General features: G+C 41.2%; 1 protein-coding gene and 1 long non-coding RNA gene across 4 annotated transcripts in view; one reads left to right on the top strand and one right to left on the bottom strand.

Annotated features, from left to right (window-relative positions):
• LOC118167111 overlaps positions 1-3,039 on the top strand; it is a 6,538-nt gene extending 3,499 nt beyond the window's left edge. Inside the window, exons 4-5 of the long non-coding RNA XR_004750942.1 lie at positions 172-2,327; positions 2,906-3,039. This is a non-coding gene — a long non-coding RNA (uncharacterized LOC118167111). The remainder of the gene's footprint in view (positions 1-171; positions 2,328-2,905) is intronic.
• Positions 1,113-18,144, bottom strand: part of NPNT (nephronectin) — a 51,027-nt gene continuing 33,995 nt past the window's right edge. For 2 of the 3 annotated variants that reach the window (XM_035326351.1, XM_035326352.1), the window contains 5 exons: positions 17,857-18,144; positions 9,461-9,556; positions 8,968-9,066; positions 5,769-6,025; positions 1,113-3,074 (listed from right to left, as the gene is read on the bottom strand). The exon at positions 17,857-18,144 is cut by the window's right edge and continues 120 nt beyond it. In XM_035326351.1, the coding sequence (XP_035182242.1) occupies positions 2,979-3,074; positions 5,769-6,025; positions 8,968-9,066; positions 9,461-9,556; positions 17,857-18,144 (836 nt within the window). In that variant the 3' untranslated portion in view covers positions 1,113-2,978. The remainder of the gene's footprint in view (positions 3,075-5,768; positions 6,026-8,967; positions 9,067-9,460; positions 9,557-17,856) is intronic. The other variant, XM_035326353.1, reaches the window with a different exon arrangement.

Genomic DNA, 18,144 nt, shown 5'->3' on the forward strand with positions numbered 1-18,144 from the left:
GGAGAGATTAGCATGTCTTTTTAACACATAAAATTGTAAGTTGGTAAAAATCTGTACAGTACATTTGATAACTTTTCATGTGCAGTTAGCGCAATTTCTCCACTTGCCTAAGTGTTTAAGCAGGCATTTTTTTTGGCACAGTTAGTTACCTATTTACGAAGCTCTAACCAGAAGGGCAGTTATAAATCACCATGCAGGAAGACCTCAGGCCACGTTTTGATCTTTCTTCAGGCTCACATGAAAATGGCAGCATCTGCTCCATCCTGGCTGAGGTGTCCAGCAGGAGCTAGCAGAGGAGCATCATTACACCAGCCCCACAAACAAGCCTCACCTCGTTGGAAACACCGTGTGAATGTGGAAGAGAGGAGGGGCCGCACACAGTGTCACTGCACAACCAGCTCCAGAGGTGAGTGACCGACAGCCGTGGCAGCTAGTGCAGAGCCAGACTCCCAGAGGCCATCCCAGTGCCCACCGCCAGTGGTTACAGGGCTTTACGGTGTTTGTCACCTGTCTGATTGTGCAGATGAAGTGCAGTCAGAAACACCAAATCCTCCTGTTGCCATCTGAGTACTTATTTCTGCTCACCATCTGTATTCGGTGAGATTCCGCGTTCTAAGGCCTGTTTGTAAAGGGGCAAAAACCACTTTGTCTTAGAAGGTTTTTGTTTTAACCAGGGAATCTCACTCTAAGAGAGCTGTGGTAATATAAGACCTTTCTTCTTCCACTGCATATGAAGCAGATCAAAATGCATTAATTATGCTAGATGTCACAGAATACAATTTGTGCAGGCTCAGTAGTGTGCTGTGGTTGCTGGTTTTTCTTCTAGAAAGGACATTTATATCTCAAACTCTTAATTTACCCATGAAACTGTTCTAAAAGCTATTTTGAAAATTGTCACTCTTCGTTTCAAATAATATATATATACTTCCTTTTAAATAATATATATATACAGCTTGTACCATATTATAGTGAAATGCACTTTTAATTTTAAATTTGATAATAGTTAAGTAATTAGCTACCTCATTATTGTTGAATTGTCATCTTTTGGTTTGTTTCATTGCACTAAAAATGAGACTGATCCAGAAATGAAAACAAGATATTCCAATTAGTACTAAGTAACAGCCTTCTTTACTGATTACTTTAAAATAAAGACAAAGGCATTTCAACTATTCACAAATCTTTCTGACACATTGCAAAGTAACATAAGAGAATAAAGATCATGATCATATCCAAAGCAAAATAGTTTAAAGAATTTTTACAAATGCATTGTTTTTTTCATTTCAAGATTTTTGCTGACACACTGCAGGAGAGTATCTGTTTGGTGAAATAAACTTCTATTATACATAACATCCAGTGCTAGGGGACAAATTGGAAAAGTATCCTCAGGAAGGTATTTCATCAGAACCAGGCCTCTCATCTCTGTGGACTGTCTGCAAGGTTTAATTTTTTTTTCTTTTTAATGGTATTTTTACAGAATGACACGGAGCTGATACTTGTTTTACAGTTTATGTAAGAATTTAAAAGATCCAGTACCTATTTCATCTATGTATACATTTCTGAAGCTTTAAGACTGTGCCACTAACAACTCTTTATCTGTCTTTTGTCAGTTTCTGAAATGTTACTAATACTTGGTCAAATTTAGACTTGTTAACGGCAATGATGATGATGTTCCTTATCCAAAAATCCCAGACCAAATTGAACAATTCCCTGGGAAACTGCAGACCTCATGCATGATACGTAAGTAAAAATTTAGTCCAAAGTTCTGATAAACATTTAGTGTCAGCTAGAGCTAATATTTGGTCTAGTTCTAAACAGTAAAATGCTTATTATATACAGAACAGTTAGATGGAATATGGACATTTGACAAGGGTGGCTCAAGGCATTTCATGGTCTGAATTGTTTGCACGGCCATAAGGCAGCTGCCCTTTTTTGTTTAGGCATGGGCTCGTGCCAGATATGGGAAGGGAAGGGCCTCAGCATTGCAGAGGGCTCAGTCACACAAGGTGCAAGTTACCTTCTCCCGGCTGCACAATCTTCAGCTCAACCAGGAGTTTCTTGCAGGACTGAGAACCCATTAGGGCTTGCTCCTGAGCTAAAAGCAAACCTGGACAGCATGATCAGATGCCAGTTTACATCAGGTAAGGATTTGGTCTTTTGCTTTCACCGTATTCCAACACAAAGAACTGCACCAGCATCTCTCAATGAGCACCATTAACTGACTTTGGTAACGTATCTGTTGGCAGGCCCAGTAGGATCATGCCACGTGCTGAACTCCTGTCTCGTGTAATAGGAAAGCACAGCTGCCAATTACCTCGCAACTAGAGTCTGTAAGTATCCACAACATAAATATGTTCATAACCATACACATCTACACAAAACGCAGCAGTAGCAATATTACAGGATGCCGTGCCTACTCTATGTAACTGCTTTTTAATACAGATGCAACACCCACATAAATGCTATTTAATATGAAACAACCCCTCCTCGAAGGTCAATGGCAGCATGCCAAAGGTCAGGTCCAGGCTTCAGCCAGGCTGAGCTGGCTCTGCAGCCTGCTCAATCCCACCGTCTGTCAACTCTAATAGAAGAGTAGCACTGTGGGAAAACAATGAGTATCTGTTAACTTTCTGAGCCGGAGATTTCTTTTCACACCATTTGTAATTATTTCTCCCTTTTTCACAAGTGCTCTTTGTGTGAGCACTCATTAGGCTTAAGAGAGGATAAAGTTACTACATACAAAATATGATTTAGGGGTAAGGCTTAATAGAAGCAACCAGTACTGGGTTTGGAGCTCCTGAACCCCAGGAGATGCTCTTCATGTTTTTAAGGGAAGTTTCAGTGAGATTGCACTTAGCAGACCACTAAGAAGTTGTCACTCTCCAACTGGTTCTTCTTTTTCTTGCAGCTCTGTTTCAAAGCTCGGTAGGAATAGTACGAGAAGGGCTAGAGGAGATGACTGTGCTAGTCCCCCATCTTTGCTAATGTTCTTCAGAGCAGCGTCCTCGCCTCAAGATCACATCATCGAGTCCAATGTCCCCAGTTCTTCCTTTCCCCTTCTCCCCTCTGAAAATAACCTGGGAAAAGAAGAAGAACAATTGGAATGCAAGAATGAAATGAAAGAATCTTTGCTTGCATGAGTAACTGGGTAATGGTAAGAAAGCAAAAGCACAAGAAAGTGCAGCCGGTCTTAACTGACTCAAAAATGCCTGTATAATTCTGCTCAGAATTATGGACTTTTTTTTTTTCTGATCCTCTCCTTCTTTCTTCACTTTAGCAGGATCTTTGTGAAGAGCCAGCAGTTCAGGATGGAGTTCCGGCACAAATCAAGGTGGTGATTAAAGCCCTGCTCCAGTTGCCAGATCTGAGGTAAGAACTTCCACACGGGAGGATGTGTTGTGCTTTCTATAGCTCACTGCTGCACTGTTCTCATTGTCCTTCACAGCAAACACACGACATCCTGCCTAGTCTAACAAAATCCTGTCTAATGGAGGAGCTTTCCATCCATAAAACACCTTACAGCTGACTTGGTCCAAATGCCAAACATAGATGGTACTGGAAACCCCCAACTTTTATTTAACAAATTCTAGCTCCTGCAGAGCCGTGGTAATCTGGAGAAGCACTGACTGCTTGCAAAATGGCAGTGGAAGTTTGGGCATAGATTTTCAGAGACTATTAGCAGTCCAGATTTAGCCTGCATAGAAGAAACTCTTCAAACAAAGCTCGACTAGAAGACCTGTAGCATAAATCAGGGCAGGGATTATTTACAGAATGGCCAGCTGACTTGCCATAAATCAGTATCGCTCACCAGTATTACTGCCTTGGAAGCAGAAGCCTGAATGGCTTTAATATGGTATTTTTAACCAGGTTTTAAAAGCTATTCAAAGCCTACAACAAAACTTTGTAACCCTCCGTTGTTATCACTGAGCTTGGAAAGAGTCAATACAGACTTACAGATCAGAAATTCACCTGTGTAGTTAAAGAATAGTTTGAATGCTTGCTGAAAGCAGACTTTTATTTTAAATAAAGCATAGGAACATGGCAAGTCAGAGAAGCTATGTTGAATATGCTGAAATACTTGTTTAGAAATAAGAGATTTTGGATGTGCTGTAGAAATAGTTTACACAAAGCAAAGTCATTAGAAAGTCTGATAAAGGACTCTGGTCTATTCATATTCTCAGGTTTTCAGAAGCCCCCCCCAAAAGCGCTAGTATTTAATTGCTTTTGCTTTTTAATTAGCTAGAAAATTAAGTGTCCATTTTTCCTACAGATTTTTCTGTGGCTAGGGCCTTCCCTGCTTATCTAGAGTTTTCATTTCCTGATCCGTGGAATAAATGTCACAAATGCTTTAGGTCAGCAGCCTGGGCTACCCAGCCTGGCTGGAAAAGTTCCCAAATTTGCTGATTCTGCAAGGTCCTGTGAGGCAGCAATCAGTTGCAGTTTTCAAGCCACACTGACAGCTACTGCTGAGGCAGGGAACAGTGCAAAGGGGAGCTGTTATTCTTATTTAAAAGCTTTGGGGGTCCCTAAAACTCATTTATTTGTCTGCCAGTAAATACATTAGTAATATGTACTTACTTTAAAAGTGTTCTTACAGAGTGCTTGCTTAACACAGCACCCTAACTCTGAGGATCAGTGTTAAACCTAGCAAAAAAGTGTAAGAATGGGATGAATATATTGTTCACCTGCTATAAATGTCCACATTCTCCGTCTGACATTCATTTACAGCTAATAGAACATCAGGCATCTTTTTTATTATTGCTCTGCTGAAAGCAGAGACTGAAGAAAAGTGCCGAGCTTTTGATGCATCACTTACATCACCCAATGCTTCTAAGATTTCCAGGAATTAAACGACTCTCCATGGTACTTCATACAGCTGCTTCCAATTACGTTAAACAACTTTGTGTTACTGGCATACCTAGATCATCAGTTACCTCCTCATCCAGATCAGCTGCAGGTATGCTGAAGAACGTAAAAACGTGCAATAGCACAGGTAACCTCCCTGCAGTGTCCAAACTGACTGTTCTAATTATCCAGTATATTAACATATATATGGGATATTATATATATAATAGTATATAATGTATGCTATATATTATATACCATAGTATATGACAAATACTCTATATACACTACTATATATAATAGTATGCATACAATTACAGTATATCTAGTATTTCATGTATAAATCAAACATAATAAATTATATACAAATATACTAGATAGTATACACACACTATTATAGTATCTATAGTTTACAGTGTGTATATATAGTATATATATAGTATATATTATATCCTATAGGATATAATCAGATATAATCAATATCTGTTTAACCACTTCTTAATCCACAGGGGATGATCCTTCCTATTGCATGACACTGTTTTTTTAAATCATATTTCATGACCAATCTTGAGACAGGCTATTTGGAAAATTTTTCCTTCTTTTTTTTTTTACAAAACAAGTACAGTATGCTCTTGTCCTTTAGGTTGCTCTTTCCTACATGATAAGTAAGTCCCTGATAAAAAGGCTGTACGAGGTAGCTCAGTACAAGCTATTTTGTAGTTTTCCATCTGTCTATTACTATGGGTGTTGTGGTTTGTTCTACATAGAACTAATTAGAAATGTGTTTCCATTGGCAAGGATAAATGTAGAAGTAAAAAACAGGCAGAAATTCGACCAGGAAGGCAAATGATTGAGTGCTACACCACCTAAGCATCTTCAGAGTCTCATGCAAAGAAAAAATAGGCAGTAAATGCAATTGTACTCACACTCTTGGTGCCCGGTCCTCGCAAAGTTATGTGTGTCTCCCTCCAGCCATGGCCACCCTTTCTCCCCCAGACAGCTGGGCTGTGAGCACCATTTCTCCTGACAAAGACTTGGAGGGCACCAGAATGCAGGCCAGGCACCTTGTGCCGAAACGACAGGCATAAGTCCCCAGCCTGAGCCGCGTGGCCCAGCGGCAGGATAAGATGCGCTGCTTTTCCCTCTTTGCCTTCAGCTTCAGAGATGGTCAGGTACTGTCCCCCTGCAAAAGAGAAAGCAGTTACTTCGGTAAATTTTTTTCTGTTTAAAATTTCAGGACCAAATGCATAAGCATTATCAAAGAAATAAAAAAGGGCTCCATAAGGTCCAGTGAGTCATAAATAAAGCATATTGGTGCTGGACTGAGAACCAGAACTGACACATCTTCCCCTGTAAGGTAAGATTTATAGTGCTGCGCTTCTATTTACAGTGTGCCAGGTTAGGGCTTTCCTATCTAATCTCTTTTTTACACAGCAAATATTATAGCTGTTGAGTTCATCTGTTTCTTCATTTCAGACATCCCCTTGGTGACTGATTTTAAAACCATATTAACACCAAAGCTACCGTGTAAATTTATGTATCTTGTAAGCTGTATATGTTTGCTAGTAGAAGGCCAGCCTAAGTGTTATGCTGTAATTGAGCTACAGCTCTGTACCTTGCTTTTTGCTTGGAAACTGTGTTAACAGGTTAAGTCTCAAAGTGTATCCATTTGCAAATAAGACCAGCCTTTTCATTTAAGCATAAGTTAAATGCTTAATCTAGCTGAGACAGAGAAAGTTAGAAACAGTTTAGTTATGATTTCCAAACAGCTAGTCTTCTCGAACAGTAGTAAGCTACTACTGAACACAAGCACTTAATTCAAAACTCCATTATCATCTCTAATCATGTTTGAAGTATAAGTACCTTCATAAAAACACCTAGTACATGAAGAAGTAGAGGATCTCATGGATATAGCAACAGCCATTAAATGTTAACAGTTAAATTGTTGCCATGCTACTACCAGGACTTGTCAAACACTTAAAATTAAAGCAAATGATGTCTCCAATTCACTACTTCTACACGGGTTTTAAAGTTCCTTTGGCCTCAGTGAGATTTAACTGCACCAAATGTTTTTCTGCTAAGGGCTCACGTCTGCATTTGGGCGTGAAGTGGGATCCATTTGTCCAAGTATCTGTTAAAGCTTTCTTTTCTTTTTTTTTTTTAATGCATTGTTTTTGCATCAAAGTCACTAACTGCTAAAATAAGCGAATTCAAATAGCTGCACCTGTTTGTTGTAGATACAGTTATTTCACTCTGAAAGTACTGACTGACTCGTTACCTGCATGCGTGACTTGTTACCTGCGTGCATGCGTTTCAGATAGTTACAGTGACTGAACCCAATCAATAGGAAACAGATTTAGTAAGCACAAAGCCAACATAGCTGTAGGCATGCCCCTACAGGAAAAGGTCCCCGCAAAGCAGCATTTTCTGCATGCAAGATAAGCTTATAAGGCTTCAGCATGGCACCTTTCAAAATACAGATTCTGATAAACCAATAAATGCCAAACTTTGAAAGGTGAAAGCAAACACTCGGTCGCAAGCTGTGAAAATAAATCTCTAAAACAACGTATTCCAGGCAGGAGGGAGTGGGGTGGGTGACTTCAAGGGACTAGTTTTAACAGGTTGTGTCAACAGCAACAGAACAGGCACAGGAAACAAAAAGCTGAGTGTCCCTGACTAGGAAGCAACACCAGGGGAAAAAAAGGTCTAAGAAAAAGCCAGTTACAAATCACGGCTCTGGAACTTAGTATGTATTAACAACAGTTTTTGATTACAGATAATTGATATGCTTTAATAATGTACTTTCTCAGAAATACAGTGGTTTTGACTCCATTGTTTAAAACAGTGTGGGAGTTATGGATGGTCTTTTTAAAACATGCCAGCCTGCATGCAGGACATTTTCTGTTTCTGCTCCATTTTCTGTTCTGCCCTTTGAGTCATCCATGAGACTCCTGAAGTGTCGTAACAAGCTACAGAATACAAGAGCATGCCTGTGGGCAGGAGGCACTGCCACTTACCATCCAAATTGCCTGAAAAAAGCTGCTGGGCACACCTGCCCTGGTGGCAAATGACTGTCTCAGCATGGCAATGTAAGCACAGACTTCTGTGACAAGGTGGGATGTAGGGAAAATGGATCTCAGTGCCCTAATCCTCCCTCAGCTTAACCTACAACATCTGAGAGCATTTCCTTTCAAAGCCAGCCATCCACTCACATAATGCGAGCATTGTGCACTTCAAAGGCTGCTCCTTGGGGGATGAAGTAATCCCTTTCTTACCTTATAAAAAGCCAGATACGTGTGGTGTGTCTGATCCCCGGGGCTGCAACGAGGGCACTGCCAGGGGCAGGGTGCGTGGACACGCAGACCCTCAGTGCCACAGGGTAACACCTACAGGGGCCTCACCGGTGGCTTTGCGGAGCGGCCCTTCTGCTGGGACCACACCCAGAGGTGTGCGGCTGGAAGGGTCTCACCTAACGGTGCCACTCCCTTGTCCTGCAGGTGGCTAGCGCACGCTCCCCTCTAACAGTCATTTCAAGGTCACGTTTGCCCACCCCAAGCATACACTTAGACATACTCAGAAACTGCTGCCCATTACCACCCTAGTCTTCATTCCTTCCAGCTACTTAACAATTTTCCTATACACTGGTTTCTGTAATTTAGCGCTGAATTTAATAACATGAAGCTGAGAGATAGAACTAAACCAAGCACATTGTATTTGGCAGCAGAACAAAGACTAGTCCCAGCACTTTCTTTAATTTTACTACTAATATGGAAATAATTATGTTCGCGTGGTGGTTTGAAAAATAAGCTTTGTTACTCCATAAATAAAAGTTGTTCTCTACTCCTCATTTTTGTTCTTTCTGATTCTTTTAAGACATCTTTTACTAAATACACTTAGTACTCTTTTAGATACATTTGTACTGCAAAGATATCAGCTAAAATTCCAACACAAATCATCTTTCAATGATTTTTTTTTTCATTTTGATTTTGTACACAGAAGAGGTGTGGTTGTAAAACATCCTATAACTAAAGGGATCCAGAATCTGTGCAAAGGAGAGAACCGTCACCAACCTCAAGCCTGGGCAGCTCTTCAACTACAGGGTATGCTCGTACACGTGTGTCTTACCTGATGCATCTCTAATGGGTTCCCAGTGCAAATCATCATCTTTGTCCTTGATCCATCCACACAGGCCGCTATCAAAATTACAGCTGTGTACCAGCACACCTAGGCAGAACAGAGCAGGAAGGCAAAAGAAAGTGGTTTTTAATTCCATTGGCTGATGAACTGTAGCAATTGCCCTTGTGGCTGACACTGGCACATAAACATGAAAATAAAATGCAGCAGAAAGAGCACTAGAAAAAGAATATGTAAAATTACTAAAAACAATAAAAGGGCTGCTCTTATTATTACTAACAATTCATGCTATTTTTGTGCTTAGTCTGTTAGGAAAAGAATCTATGAAGGTTCACTTAAGTGTTTTTTGTTTTCTTTTTACAAAGCATAGCCTAAAAAAAGGAGCATAAGGTGCAGCAGTCCTGTAAAATGTATAAATGCACACATACACAAAATCTAAATAAATCCTAAACCCCAGGCCCCAAACAGGAGATGTGAGCTTTACCTGGGTCATCATTAGCTTCAAATTCATCAGCAGTAATCCCTCTCTCAATTTCAAGTATTTCAAACAGATTATTGCTCACTCCAGGCTGGCGTGGAACTGTGAGAAAAGTAGTTTTTCAGAAATGAATGAGATAAAGCTAGTTAGTGACCTACTTCCTTATCTTTAATAACAATCAGCAGAGCAGCTCTGGGCATTGTGCTTTTCTTGGAAAATTCAATATACTTAATTATAGTTGACGTGAAGATTCATAAACTTTATGCCTAGGTGATTTACGTTGTAACATTTATCTGAATTCCATAAAAGGTGACTGCAAATCTGCTAAAGGCTCTTCTAACAAAAGCTGCTTTTTCAACCAAGAAAAAAAAAATCTTTAACCTCGAAGCACACGTTGGGAGAAAAACTCCAAATGCACTTTTTAAGCTAGTGCCTTCTCAATAAAATGAAGCCACATTAAAGCCCTTTCTCAAATTTTCCAATGCACTCACCTTCCACAGCTGTTTTACAGGAGAATTTCAACACAAAGCACTGGTACTTGGAAGAGGCCCTACATGAGATACCCTACGCAGCCAAACTCAGAAACCCAGCTGAGGGTATTACCATGTCCCTGCAAAGGATTAGAGCTCCCTGAACAATTATCAGGATTAGACTCAAATTGAAAAGGAGGAGTTTTCTATTCAAGTGTAATTCAATTTTTTACTTTCCGATAAAGTCTGTCCTTCAGTTGCAAGGGGAAGGAATGCTCTCGGTCGTTTACAGGTTATTAGACACTGAGCTGCAGCCACAACAGCCTGAAATTTAAGAAGTCTTTGTGAGAGCCACGGCTGCAGAATTCAGGGGGCTACAAAGATTTTCACTTACTTCTGAAGAGTGCCAGGCTGTGTACGTCTCCAGAAATAACACTCGGGTGTCAAACCTGAGAGACAGCTGAAACTAGAGATAAAGAGATTGCGCTGGCTAGAGCTGCCTGGGAAAGTTCCTCTCTGAGAGACACGTCTCCCGCGTAATTAATAACAGTAGCAGTGAGTTTCAGACGCGTCCTGAGATGTTGCAGACACCTCTGACACCTACAGTATTTGTGAGAGCCTTATCTCTTAAAAACTTGACACATTTTCCATACTCAGCGCTCAGAGAAGTATCTAAATGTCTGCATATGCTTTTTAGGCAAGTGAGAACAATAATTGAGATGATTTATAATAAAATAAACAACCACGTTGTTTTTAGGAAATCCAAGATAAGAAGGAACTTCTTTTGCACTAGGACAATACGTAAGTAGGATCTTGCAACAACCCCTCTAAATCCAGAAGACAGAGCAAAACGAAAAATAAGAATGAGGTAGCTTCCTGCTTTTTACAACTGGGACAAAATAAGCAGCCTGATAACAGGTTGACCAAATGCAAATGTATTTTTTAAGTAGTATTATATGCTACAAATTTTGTACAGCAAAATGAAAAAGCTTGAAGTCTGTATGAAGCTTATTAATTCCTGAATATTTGAGTCATTTTTGGAATTCTTCCTAGTTGTTTTTTTTTTGAAGCATTTGTAGATTTTGGACTACGTCTGTTTGCAGTCTAGGATATTAACACACAAACAGCCTCAAGGGCTTCAGGTTGGTTTGGGGAGTACAGGCCTGTTAATTTTTACATAGTTCGTACTAATATTTTGGCTATTTCGATAAGCCCCCACAGTGAGGATCCACTTCACGTTACAGTCATGCTGCACCCCGCTCATCCCTAGGCACGCGGCAGTCACCACGCAAGAGGCCCATCCTCAGCCCCAGGCCCCATGCAGCTGCCAGCAACCCCAGCCCACCTCTCCTCTAGTTCAGTAAAATACCATTTCTAACGCACTGTTAGTCTATAAACATCCGGGTGACACCTGTGCACGCATACAGGCATTCTCCAAATTAACACTGGTATCACTGACCAATAATTAAAGCTCTACAAAGAATATTTTTTCAAAACTTTTCTCCAAAGTCCTCTCCAAACACTGTTGTCACAGGTTTCTAGAAAAACAGGTTGCAGGGCTTTAAAATAGTCCTTTCAGTGCTCAGCCCCCATGAGAGGAACGTGCACTCAGTATGAAACAAGTTACCTCAGGAGATGCAGGACTCCAGATACGATCCATGTGTACACTACTTTTTGCTACAACTTGTATGCTGAGTGGGGATCCTGGGAGAAAGTATTTGGCACAGTTATTTTCTGCAAGCTTTCCAAGCCCTTTCTGTGTACTTTATATAGCATATCAGTGTGCTTTTCACTTTACTCCAATGGTTTGATAAAGCTTGTTAAATATAAACTTGGCTTCTTTTTCTTGGAGAATGCTGTTCGCTGTGAGCGAGCCAATACATCAACACCACCATATTCTCAAAGCTAATTAGTGTGAGTTCTTCATGGATGCACGTATGTGGGGGGGGGGACATTTAATAACTGCTTAAGGCTGATTTCTTTTCAGCTTTTTAATCCCTGGGGAAACAGTAGGCCTTTTTTTTTTTCATTACTTGTTAATTGCTGAGTTTGGGAGTGTAAGAGATGGTGTGTGCACGCCAGGCTGTTTATAATTATAGAATAATCACTGTTTTGGTGTTACAAAACCAAAACAAACCATGGAGTGCAGCTCCACATTACTAATAATTTTTATGACTGTCAGTAGTACTGTGCTCTGCTTTACAACAAACGTTAGGCTCTTACACAATCCCATTCCATGCAACGAGCATGACCGAGCTTCCCACTTCTGATCAAAGCAAAACACGCAAAAAGATTTTTTTTTTTTTGACTGAGTAGTTGCTACAATTAAGAGTTGTTAAATTCCACTTCTAAAAATCCTCGTAAGTGAGGAGCTCTCAAGCAGAACTAGCAGAGAGCAGCTAAGAGAAAGGGTAGCCCAAAGGTCAGCCAGGCTCCTCAGTCGCTTGGTACAGAGTACAGCCTCTTTTCCCCCAGGGAAGACTTAGATTCATGCCAGGCTAAAAAGAAGGGGCAGCAGAGAGATGCGCTTCACCCTTTTTATTCAGATACCCCCAGTGTCCTGGCTGTGTTGCCTAAAGCTGTGCAGATTCCAGCTTTGCAGCGAGAATTACCTGAGGAATGGCTTTGGTGGGCTGTCCCAGCCCTATAATACCATTTGCATAAATGGTGAGAGACGGTGCCCGTGTGTGACCGCTCTGAAGTCCAGTCCTGCATTGCTCAGGCAGTGAGAAGGCTCATTAACTCTGGCCTAAGTCGAACATCTTTGTATGTATGTTTCCGTAAGATCCTGTGAAAAGTAACCTGCTCTTCTATGAGGAGAGGTGCAGTGACAACTCAGGTTGTGGGAAACACAGCTAAAATAACTAGCCCACAGCAGCTCGCACATCAGATCTGGGGATGTAGCTAGGGGGAACATGGATGGAGGGTGTGATTTGTGAGACTCCTCAATCTTAGGGTTGAGCTCCAGAGTACAACCAGGAACAAAGGGCCTCTCTTAAATGCTTAAATATGAAGATGAATACATTTTAACAGGTGCCAGAACAGTGAGTACAAATTAGCTGCTTTTACAAAATGATGCTGCTCCAGTGATAGCAGGGAATAACAAAACCCACATTCTTGCTTTTAGCACTTCCCTTATTTCACCTGTTTCAAGGATCATGTAACTGCATTTACTGCACTAAGGACTTCTCAGCCATTGAAAGAGGCAGCAAAATGAATCGTTTTGCTCCTATCTTTAGATCTTTTTAATAGCTGTTATGAGAAAAGACTCCCAATTCCAATCTTTTCAGCTCCACTAAGGGCTAAGAAGGAAAATTGCTGAACTATCTTTTAATGCAGATAAGGGGTTTTGTTCTTGCTCTGCTGATACCCAGTGTTATGCTTTGTCTTTAAGCTTATGCTTTTAAATGCTTGTCACCCAGATCCCAATGGCAGCAGAAATTCCTGGCCTTACTGAGAAGTATGTTCTCTTTCTTAGACTTTAGCCATCTTAGTAAACAGAAGAGATTCCTCTGTATTTCACTGCAGTTTGTATGAGCCCTGAAATAGTTAAATATTAAGCCATCGCTGCATTCCTCCCTCATTGCCATTCCCCTCTATCCATATCAGCAGAAGATTATCCTTGGTGCCAGATTCCACTGTCTGCATCTCACAGAGTGGTTCAAAGGCCAAGTGTAGGAATTCCATTTTAAAAAATACTCATTTTTGGTTCTCTGAAAAAGCAGCTCGGCACACTCATTACAGGCACTTTTAGAAAAGGGGTAAAGCATCTAAGGAAATGCGACAACCCAGTACCTGTCAAAAACTGCGAAGATATTTAAATAACACAATCAGCAGAGTGCTTTGTGCTCTTTGTTACCACTGAACAGACCAATCTCCCTGGTCCCCAGCTGATTTCAAGCTGGGCAGCACATTCAAGAGTTTTCAGAAGTGAAAGCTTAGGAGAGGTTTGCCCGGTGTGAGATGACAGGTCAAGTAACAACAAAGGGAGAAAACTGAGAGCGAGTCACCAAGAGCAAGCTCTGGAAAATGTTAAGTAATGAAAAATTAAGATTTGAAAGATGCTCGCAGAAAGCAAATACGCTTGCCCAGGCACATTTCCTCTCCTGAACTAGACCACCAGAGTGCTTGCAGGATTTGGTCCAGTGCATGAGGCCATCTACCAGCGTACAGCACACCAACCACCCATTTTGCCATGGACTGCCTAAAAGAAGTATTACATAGTCAGATGGCTAATCAAAGCAGTGGTTACTGCCATGCTGCTTTGTCAAAGTCTGGCTAAGGCTTCAGAGCCTGACAAAAAAGAAAAGTAGAAGTTCATCTATCATAGGGTAACCTTGTTTAAAAACGCAGCTTTAAAGACTGAGGTCATATGCTACAGGCTGGAAGCTCTGAATCAACAGTGGTTGTTGGCTACACTGCTCTTCGTGCTGGGTTTTGCCCCTCCCTGTGATAAAACACTACCTTTTGCAACTCGCCAGGATACAACAGCCTGCAGTGACAAGCAAGGACGCGGCCATCAAAACTAAGGTGAAGTCCCACCTCATGCTCTGAGTGGATCTGACATGAATTTCCTCCTCCATTGCCCGAGCCAACAAGTGTTATGAAATGACTGAACGGCTGCCTGCATCCCCCCCCGGGAAATAAAGAAGGCAAGAGCGAGGCTCTCTCTTCTCTTTTCAGGCTGGCACATGGACCAGAGCACAACCTCCTTTTTGATAACCGGATTCTTTACTGCCTCAACTGCAGAAGTAGAAGATATGGGGGAAATGAACCTCAGGAGCCTCAGTACAAGTCAAATAAAATTAGCTCAAATCCACGATCCAAGAACATTGCAGAGATGTCTGATACAGATGAGGTTAGTAAAGTTTAAAGAAGGTGAAGGAAGTAGTTGTAAAAGTCCCTTTCCCTGAGGAAATACAAACGCTAGTGAAAATAAAAAGATATGCATAAACATTTTTGGAGGTGGGGAGCATCTGGCACATTCACGTGGCAGATAAAAAGCACATCAGAGGTCAACTAAATGTTACTAATTAGTTCAGTTTAAAATTCTGTACTGTGGTAACATTCCAGCCATTCATGTTGTGTTTGGCCAAGAGGAATACTTTTTGAGAGGCCCTGGCTTGTGTGATGTGGGAGCATTGCTGTCCTGAGCTCGTGGTGCCTCATACAGAGCAGTTCAAATCAGTTCCCTGTGCTGCAGCCTTGCAGCTGAGTGCTGCTCTCCCACAGGGCTGGCCAGCAGCACAGCCCCATAACTTCTCCCCTTCCCCACAAAATCCTACAGTAACAGGACTCGGGAGGCAAGTGACACCTTACTCTACAAGAAACACTTTCCTGTATGAGGCAGCACTAGAACTGTTTTGCACTTGACTATAGGTTTCCAATCCTAGACAAACGCTTTTGTGCACTCACTCTGCGCTGGTGCGGCCTCACCTCGAGCACTGTGTGCAGGTCTGGGCACCACAGTACAGAAAGGACATGAAACTGCTGGAGAGGGTCCAGAGAAGGGCTACAAAGATGGTGAAGGGCCTGGAGGGGAAGTTGTACGAGGAGTGGCTGAGGTCGCTGGGCCTGTTCAGCCTAGAGAAGAGGAGGCTGAGGGGGGACCTCATCACGGTCTACAACTTCCTCGCAAGGGGGTGTGGAGAGGCAGGAGACCTATTCTCCATAAACACCAGCGATAGGACCCGCGGGAATGGGGTGAAGCTGAGGCAGGGGAAGTTCAGACTAGATATCAGGAGATTTTTTACTGAGAGGGTGGTTGCACACTGGAACAGGCTCCTCAGTGAAGTAGTCACTGCACCAAGCCTGCCTGAATTTAAGAAGAGATTGGACTGTACATGTAGTCACATGGTCTGAACTTTTGGGTAGACCTGTGCTGTGCAGGAAGTTGGACTTGATGATCCTTATGGGTCCCTTCCAACTTGGGATGTTCTATGATTCTATGATTAAATCTCTTTGGACAGAGAGAAGGTTGGAGGGGACAGCAGTGTCTCCCTCCTAGATGACAGCTGCAAAGTAGCATAACTGGGGAAAAGGAAGGTACCAGCCTCGTTAAGGATCATGCTACTAGTGCCACACAAATTCCTACACCCTACAGCACATCTAGAGTATTTCAGCCACTCAGTTACATCATGCACCTATGTGTATCAAGGATTTCTTTAGCAAGGGATTGAGCAAGAAATAACATGGGCTTAAAGACATTGACTTGATCTTATATTGCCTGCTGAAGCCAGTAACAATTGCTGTGCTTGATGGCTGTTTACTGTGCGCTGAAGCCTTTGAAGCTATGTACGGACACCACAGACCTCAAAGGGTAGCAGCTAACCTATATAAAAAACTTTTCAAAGATTAACTTTTCCTTCTCCTATGTCTGTTATATGGAAAATAACATAAGGCAATAATTAGGAAACAGGCTTGAACATTTTTACTTGCCTACTTTCCAAACTCCTATATCCCAAACATTCACATGGAAAGCAGTAGCTTCTAAGTCTAGCCTTTGGAGAGATTAGAGTAAATACTAATTAAAAATAAGCTTTGTGCAAGTGATTGTTTCTACCTCATGTAAATAGCTGAAAGTTATCCCCCTGCTTGGGAATTCCAGAGAATACTCACAGCACAAGACAGCCTGGGAAGCGCAGCGCTATATAGCCTAGACTGATTTCCACAAAACCCACTATTTTTAACTATTGGTTCCCATTACATTAATGTTCAGGAGCCTTTCCTGTTTTTTAAAAATTTTATATTAAAATATTATTTAACTGAATATATTATTTGAATTGTTTAAAAACAATCTGGAAGAAGCCAGAACAGGATTTATCTTCCCAAACTCGTTTTTTTATCTTCCCAAAAGTCGGTTTTTGCCTCTACTTTGAATTTATCAAATTGTCTACAGCAGACAAAATACCAACAGAGAAAACAAAACATTTTTTATAAGGAAGAAATTATTTCACTATGTCATGGTCTAAGGGAACACAGCCCAACAAGCCACTTCATAGATGCCAAAGCAACCAGAAAAAAACTCCCACATTGCTTGTACACCTTCTCTGAGACAGCAAACTTCCTCCTCCTCCTCCATCACTCCTGCAGCTTCATTGTACGTCAAGCTGAAGGAAAAGGGCTGATCCAACACACCCTCCCCATCTCTAAAATTTGCAGCAGAACTAAAGATAAAATAGGGTGTTGAATGTTTCTTGGCAGCTGTATGCAACTCTACGTGTGCCAGTAGAGTCATCTGAGGCACACACTAAAGCTGGCGTAGAAACAGTGCAGCGTCTTTCAGAGCAGTTCTTAAAATGACATGTCCTCCTGCTAGGGGAATCTTCAGTATCCTCACCTTTTACGTATCCACTTTCAGAGATGCAGTCCATAAAATGAGCCTCCATGATATTTTCATGCAATTCTACAGTTGCTTAGTCATAAGCATCCAAGACTATTTGGATTCATATAATACAGGCAACATAGCAGAGCCTAGTCTGTTTTACCATTACCATTCTTAAAGCCAAGGAAATATGCTGTCTGCAAGTGACTCTCAAATCCCTGATTTTTGAATCTTCTAAGTTATGTTGCATTTTAATTATTTTTCAATAAAATGGCTTTCCTTTCTCCCTCCAAAACTTTTGTCTGAAAATGTAAATAGGTTAAGCACTTACAGAGGACAGTATACTGACAAATAATTCAGGAAGGAAAACTGAAATTTTTGGTTGAATTCATAGAGAATTTCTTCCCACTTTTTTGTTATGTCATAGAAACAATTATTTGTGCAGCTTTACCATATGACCAGTTTCAATTCCGTATCTTTGTTCTCATTGATAAAATGTTCAAAACAAAACAAAACAACAACAACAAACAATAAAATTGTACAGTGAATGCTTTCATTTTCTCACATCTACAGTTTCAATAAATGAAAGAATATGTGAATTTACTTACTGAACACATCTCCTCGGGGTTTCTGAGGATCTATCTGGATTCTGTTGTCATCTGTAACTCCCTGGGAAGATGTTGTTTCAATGGGAGTATGTGAAGGATATTGGGTTGTTATCACAGAAGTTATTTGTGGTGGTAGCGTGGGTTTTAACATTGTAGGCTGAGGTGGTGTTGGAGGTGGAGGTCTCGTCACTGGCTTTGTTACCAGCCTTGGCGTCACAGGCACATACCTCGTGGTTGGCTTTGGTGTGGGTCGAGTTGTTGGCCTTGGTGTGGGTCGAGTTGTTGGCC

Source organism: Oxyura jamaicensis, chromosome 4 (genome assembly GCF_011077185.1).
Source record: "Oxyura jamaicensis isolate SHBP4307 breed ruddy duck chromosome 4, BPBGC_Ojam_1.0, whole genome shotgun sequence".
NCBI classification, from domain to species: Eukaryota; Metazoa; Chordata; class Aves; order Anseriformes; family Anatidae; genus Oxyura; species Oxyura jamaicensis.